The sequence below is a fragment of the Amyelois transitella genome, chromosome 7 (assembly GCF_032362555.1).
Source record: "Amyelois transitella isolate CPQ chromosome 7, ilAmyTran1.1, whole genome shotgun sequence".
Classification (NCBI taxonomy): domain Eukaryota; kingdom Metazoa; phylum Arthropoda; class Insecta; order Lepidoptera; family Pyralidae; genus Amyelois; species Amyelois transitella.
The window spans coordinates 6,873,552-6,886,939 of NC_083510.1; the positions used below are offsets into that span (position 1 = coordinate 6,873,552).

Consider the following 13,388-nt stretch of genomic DNA (forward strand, 5'->3'; position numbering starts at 1 on the left):
TTTCTTTACCTGAAAAGATACATAATTTTTTATCAATTTTTTTATATTTATTTTTGTTCTGAAATTCTATCTATAAGAGACATCTCTTATCAAAAAAATATTAGCACCAAGAATTTATTTATGATTTAGATGCTATTTGAAATAACAATTGTCTTCATTACATACTCGTATATATTTAAATTATAACTAAGTTTGAGTAGCATTAAAAAAACTAAATAGTTATACCAGATGGCAAGACTAGTCCCCACGTCCCTAATGTTTGGTTTGGCACAATTACCGTGTCCAAGCGTGACAGGTGACCGGCAGACCTCGCGTGACGCAGAAGTCAGTTGAACTTTATCACTTCCCACTTCCGGTCTAATTCAGAGGGGTTGTGATTTCCTTTCCGATTGATCGCATTGTTTTTTATTTTGTTCTTATGAATTTAGTAAATTTAGCAAATAATGGTTGGATTTAATTATTTACTTGATCCAAATTTACATGATTTACATTTTCTAATACGAGTAGTATACCAACAATATATGTAGTTTTAATGTTTAACAGTAAATGGTTTACAATTTGGGTATTGGTTAATGTGAGGCTGGCGGATGTAGGTACCTACCTATGCTCCTAATTTTCATATTAATTCAAATGCTAACTGTTTAGCATTTGAATTTTGAATTATTATTTTTTTAATTTGAATTGCCAAATACTTCCCAACTACCTGGCAAATAATTCCCTGAAGTCATGTTGAAGGCAATTTATAAATTAAAGAAAACGTTAATTTCCGCAGAATGTCAGTGAAACCCTGTTCATATAAACCCAAGATTAGGCTACTGTATCTAGGTACTTATATTTTTTTACCAAAATGCCTTTAATGGTTCATGTATGGTATCAAAATTAACTCCACTTAGTTCGTTGATCGGTTGCGATAATTGCCACGTGTTTGGGCCGCAGCCACCTGTTGTGGGCACGCGACCAGCACGCGTCCGCACGCCACCCAGCTATAAGACTCCATTCAAAAATAATATTTAAATGATATACTTTTTGATCTTGTGTAGGAGTGTTCACAAACTACTGGAAATATGTAGGTTATATGATAAAACAGTTCGCATTTCTGTATGCGAGAAAAGCTGAAAGTTAAAAGACGCAAATATAATTTTCAAACAAATGGAATGTAGGTATCTGTACAGACAATATTTACAGTATCTATACAAAAACCAACCAAAAACATATGAAAATTATTTTATATTGTTCATGATTCTCTATCTTGGCTTCTATTTTATAAAAACTTGAAGAATAAGCTCACTTTGTAACATGAATATAATTTATAAATATCCATAAATGAAAGAGTAATTCTATTTTGTTAGGTATTGTAAAAGTTGATCAATAAAGCTTTACTCCTCTACACGGCCCCGGTACTATGGTAGTTATGTGCGGTTATTGTATTTATATACTTATCAGTTACAGACAAAAACTTGTGGCATTAAAATAGTTGAAGAGATTTGATCAATGTAATTAAAGAATTGTCTTAAATCCTGTAAGGATTGTAGATAACTGTGTTCCACACATCAAGGCGTGGGGACGCCATCCATTTCTTTTCACCGAAAGTCTGAAAGCTCTTAATTTATTATAAGCATTAAATATTTAAACTAATTCATAGCCTTTGCTTTTAGAAATAAATAATTAATTATATGAAAAACGAAAAAATGTATACCATTCGTAATGTGTGAGTACGATGCATAGCGCCGAGGGTATCAAAACAAAGTAAGTATCTTACAGCGCTTATACAAAATAGATGTGAAACATTGAAATAAAATATGCTTTACCTCGTGTTAGCGTACTGAGCTAAAATAGGTCAAAAAATTGCATACCGGAAGCAAAAGTATACACATACAGATATATATACAAATATAACACGAACATTGTTTGGATTCCATTAAAACTTATTAATTCATGTTTTCAGTAAGCAATCAAAAAGTAGTTTTATGAAATTTACAGAAATAATAATTATGCCCATCAAATACTTAAATGAAACTTATTATTCCAAATACCTCAATCATTATACCTAAATCATTTGATCAACTTAAAAATTATTTCAGCACGGCAAAATTCCTGAAACTTACCTTAAAAATTTAGGGATGTCTCTAAACATCAATTAATCACTACACTAAAGTTTCCGCTGCACTACTGCAGTTAGTGCTGCCCCTTCATGTCGGAGGAGGCACGGAGTCCGCGCCTGCGCATATCGCACTGTGGGCTGCGACTGTGGGCTCCCTGTTTTAAGGACTAAATCCCGAGGGTGCAGGACACGCCCACAAGTACTTATATTTTTTTATATAGGTTGAATTTTTAGTAAAAATAATATCAGTACATTTTTCTAACATATGGGTACTTAATTTAAGAATGTGGAGTTATGTCTCGTCTCAGATCAACTGAGTTATAAATATTTAAGATAAGACGTAAATACTTATTTTTTTATATGTTTTTAGTTTTGTTTAGCCTGCGATTTTTTCGGCGTAAGAGTTCACTGACAATGTCTATTCATAAAAGTTTAGGGGTGTAGGCGTCGACTCTTCTAAGGGACTAATGTCCCTAGAGTAGTTAAACCATGCAGAAGGTACAACGTCTTAGGCATAACTTTTTCCAAGCGGTTGATTAAAAATCTTTGAGGTAGTCCTATCTAAATAAAATATTATATGTCCACGTCCAGCAACGACTTTCATGCAACAGATGATAATCAGTTATATTTTTATTTTATGCCATATTTTTTTTGTAGTAGAAAAAACAAACAATAATAATCAATAATCACAGTTCCACGGATATAACCTTTGGCCGATCTGTACCAGTTTAATAGATCGTGCAAACTGCCATTTTTTATTGCCAACCCTTTGTCGGTATCGACATGTAATAAATTTTATAAATATTTGATCAGACACGGACAGAAGGTATAAAAATAAAGGGTAACAATTTTTATACTCCATTCTAAGGCGGCTGCTGTGGTTTATTGTGGTCCTTCTAGATCTCTCATGACATAGATTTCTTCAATATTTTTTTATCAATATTAAATCATATCACCTCCTCATACGATTTATAATTACGTATACCAAATAAATAACGATTTCATATAGATTTTTAGTATCAGATACCTGCTAATAATAAGCGTATAATTGCTTATAATTTCATTATTTATTTTTAACTAGCTGTGCCCGCGACTTCGTCGGCGTGGAATAGGTATTTTGGGCATCATTGAAGCCCTTAAGGAGGAAAAATTTTCCCCGTTTTTTTTCACGTTTTCCATAATTTCTTCGCTCCTAATAGTTGCAGCGTGATATTAAATAGCCTAAAGCTTTCCTTGAAATCTCAGGAACTACTGGTTCGAATTGAAAAAAGATTTTTCAATTCGAACCAGTAGTTTCTGAGATTAGCGCGTTCAAACAAACAAACAAACTTTTCAGCTTTATAATATTAGTATAGATATGTAAATTTTATAGCTACTTACTTAGCTTTAATTTTGCTTAAATAACGTTTCAATTATCTCACGAGGACATCTACTGACTGATTTACTAATGATATAATAACGTACAGTCCAAACCAATTCTAGAAATTTAAAGTTTGATAATGTAGATTCTTTATGTGGTCTTAAGTGTCCTTCAGGAACGAAAATTAACAGTATTTCACGTTGTTAATAATTCACGGCGGAATTTTTTATTTTATTTTTTGGGTTAAATTAAAAAAAATGCAATTTGTGAAATCACTTTCTCTTTCAAAAATAAGTAAAGTTCAGTGTCATTGAATCAACGAACGCTACGAAGTGCTACGAAACACTACGCGGTTACAATCTACGAAAAAAGGGTGAGTGTACTAATCAAAATTAATAAAAAAGCGACATTACATTAATAAAAATAAAAAAATATATCATTGAGCCGAGCAGCTGAACGTGGTCTATCAGTATTTTCAAGGCTCTGTCCACGTACAGACGTAATTTTATGTATATATGAATGTAAAAAACGACTACTAATAAATGTCTCTTTATTTAGGTACTTCACCATAAATATGTTTTTAACTAAGATTACGAAAGCAAGTATCATATAGTAACTTTCAATTCGTTATGCCTAATAATGCACACGTTTTATTAATGGCGCTTCGACTTTATTCATCGGTTTAGTAACGCCTGTTTCCGGTTGATCAAGTGACAAATAAACATACAATAAAACCATTTAACACCAAACTCTCTCGTCACGGATCAACGGCGATTTTTGTGAAATGTTGACAAATGTCGTCATGGCAGCAACGAATGGGTTAGACTTTTCTCTAAAGACACTAACAATATTTATTACTACAATATTTGGTATATAACATTCACTGGCAGTCCACGACGGTTTTGTCCGTGGACTATATATAACACCTGACAATAATACTTTTTAAAATATGAGCATTTACAAATAAATAAAGAAATTTACCTGCTTATAATACGAGTACCTATTACTAATGTACTTACATTAGTAATACTAAGTACTAGTCTTTTCACTGTGGTTCAAGACTAAAATTCGAAACATAAAGAAAATATTGAAATTTGTTCCATAAACAAACATTTGGTCGCGAGTATTTAGTAGAGTTTTTAGATGTCCTCAATATATAAATGTTTATTCCATGAATTTTAGAAGCCTACCCAGACCAGCCAACTACACATACTTAATATTAAAAGTAAACAGGTGTCACCCTCAACTCTGACGCGTCTCGCCCAACCCCGCTCAAATCTGAAAATTATGACTGCAGTTTAAAATAATAAATAAAAGTGCGAGAGGGGTAACGTTTAGTTACTTTGCCGTCGACACGCTCGAGAGACCATGAATGCATTATAATGTGCTCCAGCGTTTGCAACGGGTGTGCGCAAGGGGAAGTTTTTGATGTTTAGTGATGTTTCCCGATATCGATGAATCAATCAATTTATTCAATTCAATTTACTCAATTCTGTCTTTAAGCCATAAAGCTAAAGGTAGTCTTTCAGTCTTTGCGAGACCGTTGGCTCTGTCTACCCCAGAAGAGATAAAGACGTGATTATATGTATGTATCGATTTATTTATTTTAGGTTTCAATCACATATTGATATCAAATATAAATAATAATTAATATCCACTTCCAAAGCTCAAGTAGCCGCAGAATAGACTTCAATGCAATGACGAATGTACAATGTCCTCAGGGTACATTCAAACCGACAATGATTAAATTCAATTACATTTTAAACTCTGTTCAAGATCCAATGTGAAAGAAAGAACTCGATTATTACCATGGATACTTGCAAAAAAAATATGAAAGATAGTTTTAACAGCCAGCATTTACAATTACATTTGGTTAACATCGACAACTCTTTATTTTAATTTCCCATCCCTAAAAACTGTAACCCTGCGTGCGCGCCCTTGGCGTGGACCAAACAACCCAACCCGTTCGCCACCGAGCATAATTCTGCGGAATTAACCCGTCGGCTCTATGCGCGATAATTACTTGCTTGTTTCAAGCTTATCAACATTATTATTTTTGTTTACGATTGCCTTTGAGCCTTAAACACTTTTAATTAAAAACTTCTGGTCTTCATATATTTAAGACCCTTCTTCTATTCAATATTATCACAAAGTGTCCATACTATTGAATGATACAGAAAGAAGTATTAGCAAAAGTCTCCTTTCGTCTTCATTTATCTATAAAGGTTTTTGGGTCTTTCAGTTTCTATTTATTTTCTTTGATTGGAGTATTAACTTTGTTTCAAGAAGTTTAAAATTTATAGATAAACTCTTTATTGCATCATAAGAGTAAAACATAAAAAAACAGCACAAAAGAGACAGGGATGGTACAAAGGCGAACTTATCTATAACTAATGCAATCTCTTCCTGTCAACCATTGGGTGGAAGGAAACCAAACAGGAGATTGGCGGTGAGCGAAATAAATAAATGCTTAGACATAATAATAGAAACAGAAAATATACATAAAATAATACATATGAATGCACATTAATACATAATAATTATATATACTTAGCATAGAGTAGAATGAAAATTAAACTTAATGAGATTTTTACTATTAATTAATTATTACTTACTATCAAGTCTGGGCTTTCCTGATATCGACAGGAAGTATCACTGTACAAGCTTAAACACACAGACAGAGTAAAAATTTGTGTTAGATTTCGGTAATCTTAGTCGTAGGGTACCTAACCTTGCTACGTAAACTGCGAGTGACGCATTGGGCATCGCTTTAATAAATTGAAGCGCTGCTCCTTTAAATAAATCTACGGTTATTCATAAATAACTCACCTGCCTATTTGTATTAGAACAAACATAACTAATTTTGAACTTTATATTTTTAACAAATAGATTACAAATAATTCCGAAAATATTTACGTATACTCGAATGGAAAAACATGACGTTAATCTTTTAAATATTAAAACATTTACTGAAGCTTGCTTCGTAATCCGCAGGTCAAAAAAAAATCAATGCATCAAGCCATTGTGGGTCGCGCTTTTAAAATGTTAAAAGTTTTGTTGTTAAGGGCTTATCCAAAGGGTTGTAAATAATGACGTGCAACTCTTTTATAGAAAACTAAACGGTTGCCCATAAAAGGGTGTAGGTAGGGGATAGAGTGCTTGTCCTGGATAAAAATCTTTAGGATCCCATTTGCTCTAAGGTGAAAGCCATTAAATAGAAATGCATAAAAACAAAGTCTTGTTGTTAGACTGTAAACTTAAATAGAAAATATTTTTATCCTATATTTTAGACTATGAATGGGTGGTAATTCTAAAAAGTCACCAACATCAGTCATTATATAAGTAAATTGTACACTATTGCCAAATATCTGTTGCATTACAATTTATGTAGGTATAGGTAGGTACCTAAAGGACCAAACTACTAACACTCTGGAAACTCGGCCATTGGATCATAACCTAATGTCTATCCCGCCAGACCATTGTTTTGAAAAGAACAAAGTTACCTTATTGCCTTTTTGAATGCAGGAACTTATTGAATACAATGCTCAGGCGCAGTGCATTCTCCTAACGCATATCAAACACATTGACATTATCTTGACAACGCAGTGACGAGGCACATGCAAATGCCAAGTTATATTACTTTTTCATTGTTATAAAATAAACAAGTCACGTAAGTACTAATATTATGAGTACGAATCTACTATCGTACAAATATTAAATATGAACAGATTGCATGAAATGTTTTGTTTGAATGACACCTTTTTAATTTTGATATATCGTGAGAAAATACTTTCATTTGCAGCTGTCACCAATAGATAGCGATTTTATTAATTTTGCAATGTTATTAACATTTGCGCGCATTTTATTTTGTTCGTAACGCTCGCTGATTTATTTAATATGCGACGTTTTCATAGTGCTTTACAAACATTCATATTTTTCATTCATTTTTCCATATAACCTATCTGTCAGAGATTCGTGTTAAAAATACAAAGGAGAACTGTTAACTACGACAGTTATGTGGCCTAGGCATTGGATAGTTACAACTTAAAACGGTTGTAATAAACGACTCTTAAAGCGGTCACTAGGCAAAAAGTCAAAGGGCATTAGACGACATAAACAACATTCTTCCATTCCAGTTACCAGCTTATAAATTGAAATATATAAATTTAAAGTAAACATCCGTCACTATTTACGAATAAATTATCAAAATAAATCTTTTTCTTCATAATAATTGCTGAGACACTATTTTATCAACCATTCGTTTTCATACCTGTGCTTTTCATTGGTTGTGATTCGTCGCTTAGTGCAGTGCGGTGCTACTCGGTTTTTCCAACTCCTCAGACTGTGGCCTCTGGGTCTTTTCTCTCAACCTTCCAGGCACCATGAGACGCTCAAAACTTTCATCGTTTCTCCTCGGAATATGGCCAAATAGACGTATTGCATTATACGTTGCAAACAGGACGTTGACAGTCGCTGAGCATTTTCTTTGTAATTAATATAGTTAGTAATTATAGAATAGATAAATAAAAAGATTTTTTCGTACAAATGTACGAAAAACCGTCGACGGTACCTATTCTCAGTATGCAACGCAAACACCACTTTCAAATGCACCAAGTTGTTGCCTGTCACTGGCTTTTAGTAAAAGCTATGAGAAAGACTAGAGTGTGCTGACGATGTGTATATTGGGTAGTCTTGTTAGTGATATTTCTGTTGTGGCATTTTAGTAAAACGTCGCAGGTAGGTAATGAGAGATGATTACTCAGCTGAAGCATTGCTGTCTTTGCCATGATAATTCTTCGGTTATCTCCGTCTCGCTGCTGCCCTTGGTTGTGATAAATCTTCGGTGATAAAAAATAAATGGCGCAAAAAGGAAAAAGGTAACTTTTATACCAAAATATAATTTGAGCAATAATGAAATTTTTACGAAAAGCTAAGTCGACTGTTAAAAAAATAAAACAAAGTAAATAATATACTCGATATGGAATCCACCTTTTATACTCTTTGAATTTCAATATGGAAATAATTGCTTAAACTTGTATCAGGCACTTGTACCGCGTTATCTTAAGAAAAAAAGTAAATATAAAATTACTTTACAAGAATGTATAGGTACTTAGAATTAGAACTTTTAGATTATTCAAAAATGATGATTTTATTAATGTAGATTTTATATTTGGAAAATTTTTGCGAACTAGGATTTCAATAGTTTCTATTTATAATAGGTCGTAGTAGGTACATATCGAGTATGATGTAAAAAAAAGATCCTTATCACATTAAGACACATCACATAGGAGTAAAAATTATATGTCAATGTAGAAGATGCATTTTATGAGATCACTAGCTGTGCCCGCGACTTCATTCGCGTGGAATAGTTATTTTGGGCATCATTAAAGCCCTCAAGGATGAATAATTTTCCCCGTTGTTTTTCACATATTCCATTATTTCTTTGCTCCTAATAGTTGCAGAGTGATGTTATATAGCCTCAAGCCTTCCTCGATAAATGGTCTATTTAACACAAAAATAGTTTTTCAATTCGAAGCAGTAATTCCTAAGATTAGCGCGTTCGAACAAACAAACAAACTCTTCAGCTTTATAATATTAGTATAGATATGCACAGATTTGATGGATACATCAAAAATACTTCTTGGGTTATAGTAATACGCATTGTATAATAATATTTTTAGGCACCTGTATCTTTTTAATATTATATATTAAACAATATCTATAGTTCAGACTTTTATAACTATTACTATACGTTATTACTTAGTAACTCCGAGATTATTGTATATTTTTTTTGTAAATGTCATATTCCTCACCGCTATCGCTTAAAACTTAGGTTGTCTGCGCGCGCTATCACGGGCGCCTAGTTAAAGGAAACGGCGCAAGGCGCTCATATGCAAAAACAAAAAACACGTGCAATATTCAGAATGATTTAATCCACAATATAATCATAAAATAAATAAAATATGTACCCAAAATCCCATTTTATTTGCACAATTGGCCTATTTTTGCCAGATATCAGCATTGTTGGTCATACAAATAGAATTCGTGGCTACAATAAAATTGATAATAATGCTAATCCCTGTTTACATTGAAGGTGAAGTGGGTGGTCAGATAAGAATACAGGTTGACTGGTTTAGCCATTTCCATTTGTGATTTTTTTATTTTCATATTTGCAACATTACACCTCGAGGGTTCAGCTTGTCATTCGATTGGGGATCACATTTTATCAAAACAACCTGTGTTATTTTAAATGTATTTGAATTTTAACTTTATTATTAGTTCAGTAACAATTTGAATAATCGCGCGCAAAAATACCCGCCCGCGCTTAAATTGTACCAGCGCCGCAGAAAAGGGTGGCGATACACACGAACTATGAGTACCTACTATATTTATGCGATGTATGCTGACGCCAGAAAAGTGGCTCATTTCATTTATGAGTCAGTAACCTACACCAAATTGCCGTATATGTTAGCTTTATGTATAATCAAATCAATAACATATGCCTATGCATATATAATTTCGTACAATACCATGTTAAATTAATTTTTGAGGTAATCACAATAGGATAAATGAATAGCGTCCTTACGACTTTTCAACGTAACGAGTTTCGAACCCGTATCTATTTAAGTATTTATATGCTATACAAATTAATATTTAAATAGATAAACATCCAATACCCAGGTCGATCAGAAAGTTCATTTTTCATTAAGACCTGACCGGGAATTTAACGGACCCTATGTCTAAAAGGCGAACGCACTACCACTGTCCCAAACAGGCCGTCAGGTATTTCTGGCTCCTAGCATTTGATATCAATAAAAAATCCAAAGTCCCCAAATGAAAAACAAAAACAGGAAGTCAGCTCAGATTTACGGATCACAAAGGTTACCAAATAGCTGCCATGTAGTGCTGTAACACGGTCGTGATGACGCCTTATTTTCAGACGTCCAAAAATTAGGGTACCACTTTTCTTTCACCTGGTGTTAGACCCGGTTACATCCACACCTATTTTATATAAACCCGATGTGATGAATTTTAAACTTCTGTATGTAAGTTTTGGAAATTTCATATTAATCAATTCGGAAAATTTGGGTAGATTTTCCAGTTTTTCGGGATCCGTACCTAAAAGGTAAAAACGGGACCCTATTACTTAGCTTCCTGTCTGTCACCGTGGTGGCTAGAAAGTTCAAATTTTCACACACAACTTATGTATTTCCGTGGCCGGTTAAAAAACAAATACTTAAAATTCTACAATTAGATATAATAACGATGACAGGTAGTTCCTAAAAATTTTTACATAATATTTACTTATTTATTAACTTTCAAATTTAATAATAATAAAGTAATTAAGGAGGGCTTCCAAACAACAAACGTAATTTTTAAACAATTTTTGGTTGATTTTAATAAACAGGTAGAAACGTAAAATATAAAAAATGTAAGTTGGTACGCACAATATTGAGTGATTTACCATGTTATTTTAATATCATGGACTTCTTATAGGTTTTCCTATAATCTATAAGGAAAAAACAAATTTCTGTATTTTTTTCAAAATTTTAGGTTCAGTAGTTTCGGAGATAAGGGTGAGATGAATGATGAAGAGATGAATGGTCAATTTTCGTCTATTTTCTTGAATAACTTGGAAACTATTTATTTTAAAATTACAAAAAAATACATTTAAGATCTTCTCAACAAGACCTTTCATTTGATATGCCACACGATGCAGTTTTCAGAATTTTTTTTTTATTTTCCCTTCCCCCCCAAAAATGATGAATTTTGTATTCAGACGTACGGAACCCTAAAAATAAATATTTAAGTAACAAACGTGATGGAACGCAACGTGTGCGAGTCAGACTCTCAATTGTCCGGTATTTTTATTTATATTTTACTAATTACATTCTTAAAATTAGGAACTCAGCGTGTCTCAGTGGCCTTTTACAGGTAATTTTAACTAACTCTTTATAAAATGTACCTTGTTACCACAGATTTCTGTATTCTGTGCTTCTTAACAAAAAATATCTAGGTATATCTATCGACAATATTGCGTAGGTAAATAGTTATACCTAGTTTTCCTTTAAAAAAATGTCACACGTGATTTTCATTTACGTAAGTAAATATCGTGTTACACATTGGTTGCGATGTGGCAAAGGAAAACGTGCTCATCTTATGGAGGATGGATATGTTCTCATCTTACAAAAAATCAAATAACACGCCCCTTATAATGTATTAAATGCCAATCAAATAAAACACTATAGAAAAACAAGGACATGGGTTTTTAACCGAATTGCGCGAAATAATCTCTACGCCTTTATTTTGCGAAGGTACGTAAGTAAGGTTTAAGGGTTTTCCTAAATGTTTTCTCATTATCATTTTTGTTTGTATAGTAATTTTTGTTATAAAAAAGTAGGTACACTGGGGAAATTGTTATTTTTAAGTGAGGTGTAGGTATATGTTCTGTATGTCATATTTTTTTGTTAATACAATGAATGACATAACTAAAATTTTTTACCATGTTTGTTTTAAACGACTTAATGCAAACGATGTACGCCAGTAGCATTGTGTAAGAAATATAAAAACGCACCATTATAAGCAATAATTCATTTTTTTGTGGTCCGCTGACAAACGAAGATGTTGTATATAGTAACAATTTTGACAGTGTTAATAGTTTTAGCACGCAACAAAAGAAGACAGCAGAGAATATGTGACTCAAAAAGACGGCTCAACGGAAAGACTGCATTGGTGACCGGAGGAACAGCTGGCATGGGCCTGGAAATAGCTACAGACTTGGCTGCTAGAGGCGCCAGGGTGATCGTCGCATGCCCGTTCCTGGAAGAGGGGAATCAAGCTGAGAAAACCATCATCTCTACCACTGGGAACGAAAATGTCAAATTCATACTCCTAGATCTCTCCTCCTTTAAATCCGTTAGGCAATTTGCAGCAATTATCAAGTCTGAAAGCAGATTGGATATTTTAGTGAATAACGCAGGCATAGGAAACTCTACCGAGGCATTGACTGCTGACGGAATGAATTTCATTATGCAGGTGAATTATTACGGCCATTTTTTGCTCACTATCCTTCTCCTTCCACTAATGAAAAAATCCGGGAGTCCTGCAGACCCAGCGCGAATAATTAACACGACATCAATGCTGCACCATTTTGGGGTCTACAACCTGACAAAAGAACAAACTGGAAAACATAATTTTCTTCGAAGAAACCGTTTCTATGCCACAAGTAAATTATGCACGGCACTATTTTCCCGTGAGTTAACCAGGACTCTAGACTCTACTAAAGTTGTTGCCAACACCGTGGACCCTGGAATAGTCGGAACAGGAATCTTCTATAGTTTAGGCGGTGTAGCAGGTTTCCTGGCTAAAGTTTTATTTTTAAGCTTATTCAGTTCTCCATGGGAAGGCGCACAAACTGCCATTCACTTGGCGGTCGATGAAGAGGCAGGTAAAGTTAGTGGAAAACTATTTAGAAACTGTGAAATAGCTGGAAATTCTTCTGCTATCTCAAGCAACCAAACAGCAAAACAATTATGGGATGATTCGGTAAAAATGGTAAAGTTATCAGACACAGAAATGATCGAATGGCTCGCGGTTGCGTAGCATAGCTATAGCTCCGTAGGTATTATTACATTATATAATGTAGGTAAATTAGTTTGAAAAGTCATTACTTGTAGGTAGGTAGTATAATAGCGAACGAATTACTTTAAGTGTTAAAAATTTAACTATATCTAATTACTCTCCGATCATACTTATTTTATGAACTTTTGTCAGTATTACGTTTAAAATACTTAATTCAACACAAAAAATAATCTTAAGTTAGATATTAATATATGTATCTAAGTTTTATGTAGATACAATGTCCTATGGACTGATGTCCTATGGACATCAGTCCATAGGACATTTAGTTAATAAAAACTTAAGATT

At 33.3% G+C, this 13,388-nt stretch overlaps 1 protein-coding gene across 1 annotated transcript; it reads left to right on the top strand.

Annotated features, from left to right (window-relative positions):
• Positions 1-12,033: 12,033 nt before the first annotated feature.
• Positions 12,034-13,307, top strand: LOC106132803 (retinol dehydrogenase 11). Its single transcript, XM_013332337.2, has one exon. It carries the CDS (start codon positions 12,084-12,086, stop codon positions 13,062-13,064), a length of 981 nt encoding a protein of 326 aa, XP_013187791.2. The 5' UTR covers positions 12,034-12,083; the 3' UTR covers positions 13,065-13,307.
• Positions 13,308-13,388: the final 81 nt, after the last annotated feature.

Bases quoted from the DNA above. Each gene is read 5' to 3' on its own strand.
- LOC106132803 (XM_013332337.2), top strand. From the start codon at position 12,084: ATGTTGTATATAGTAACAATTTTGACAGTGTTAATAGTTTTAGCACGC.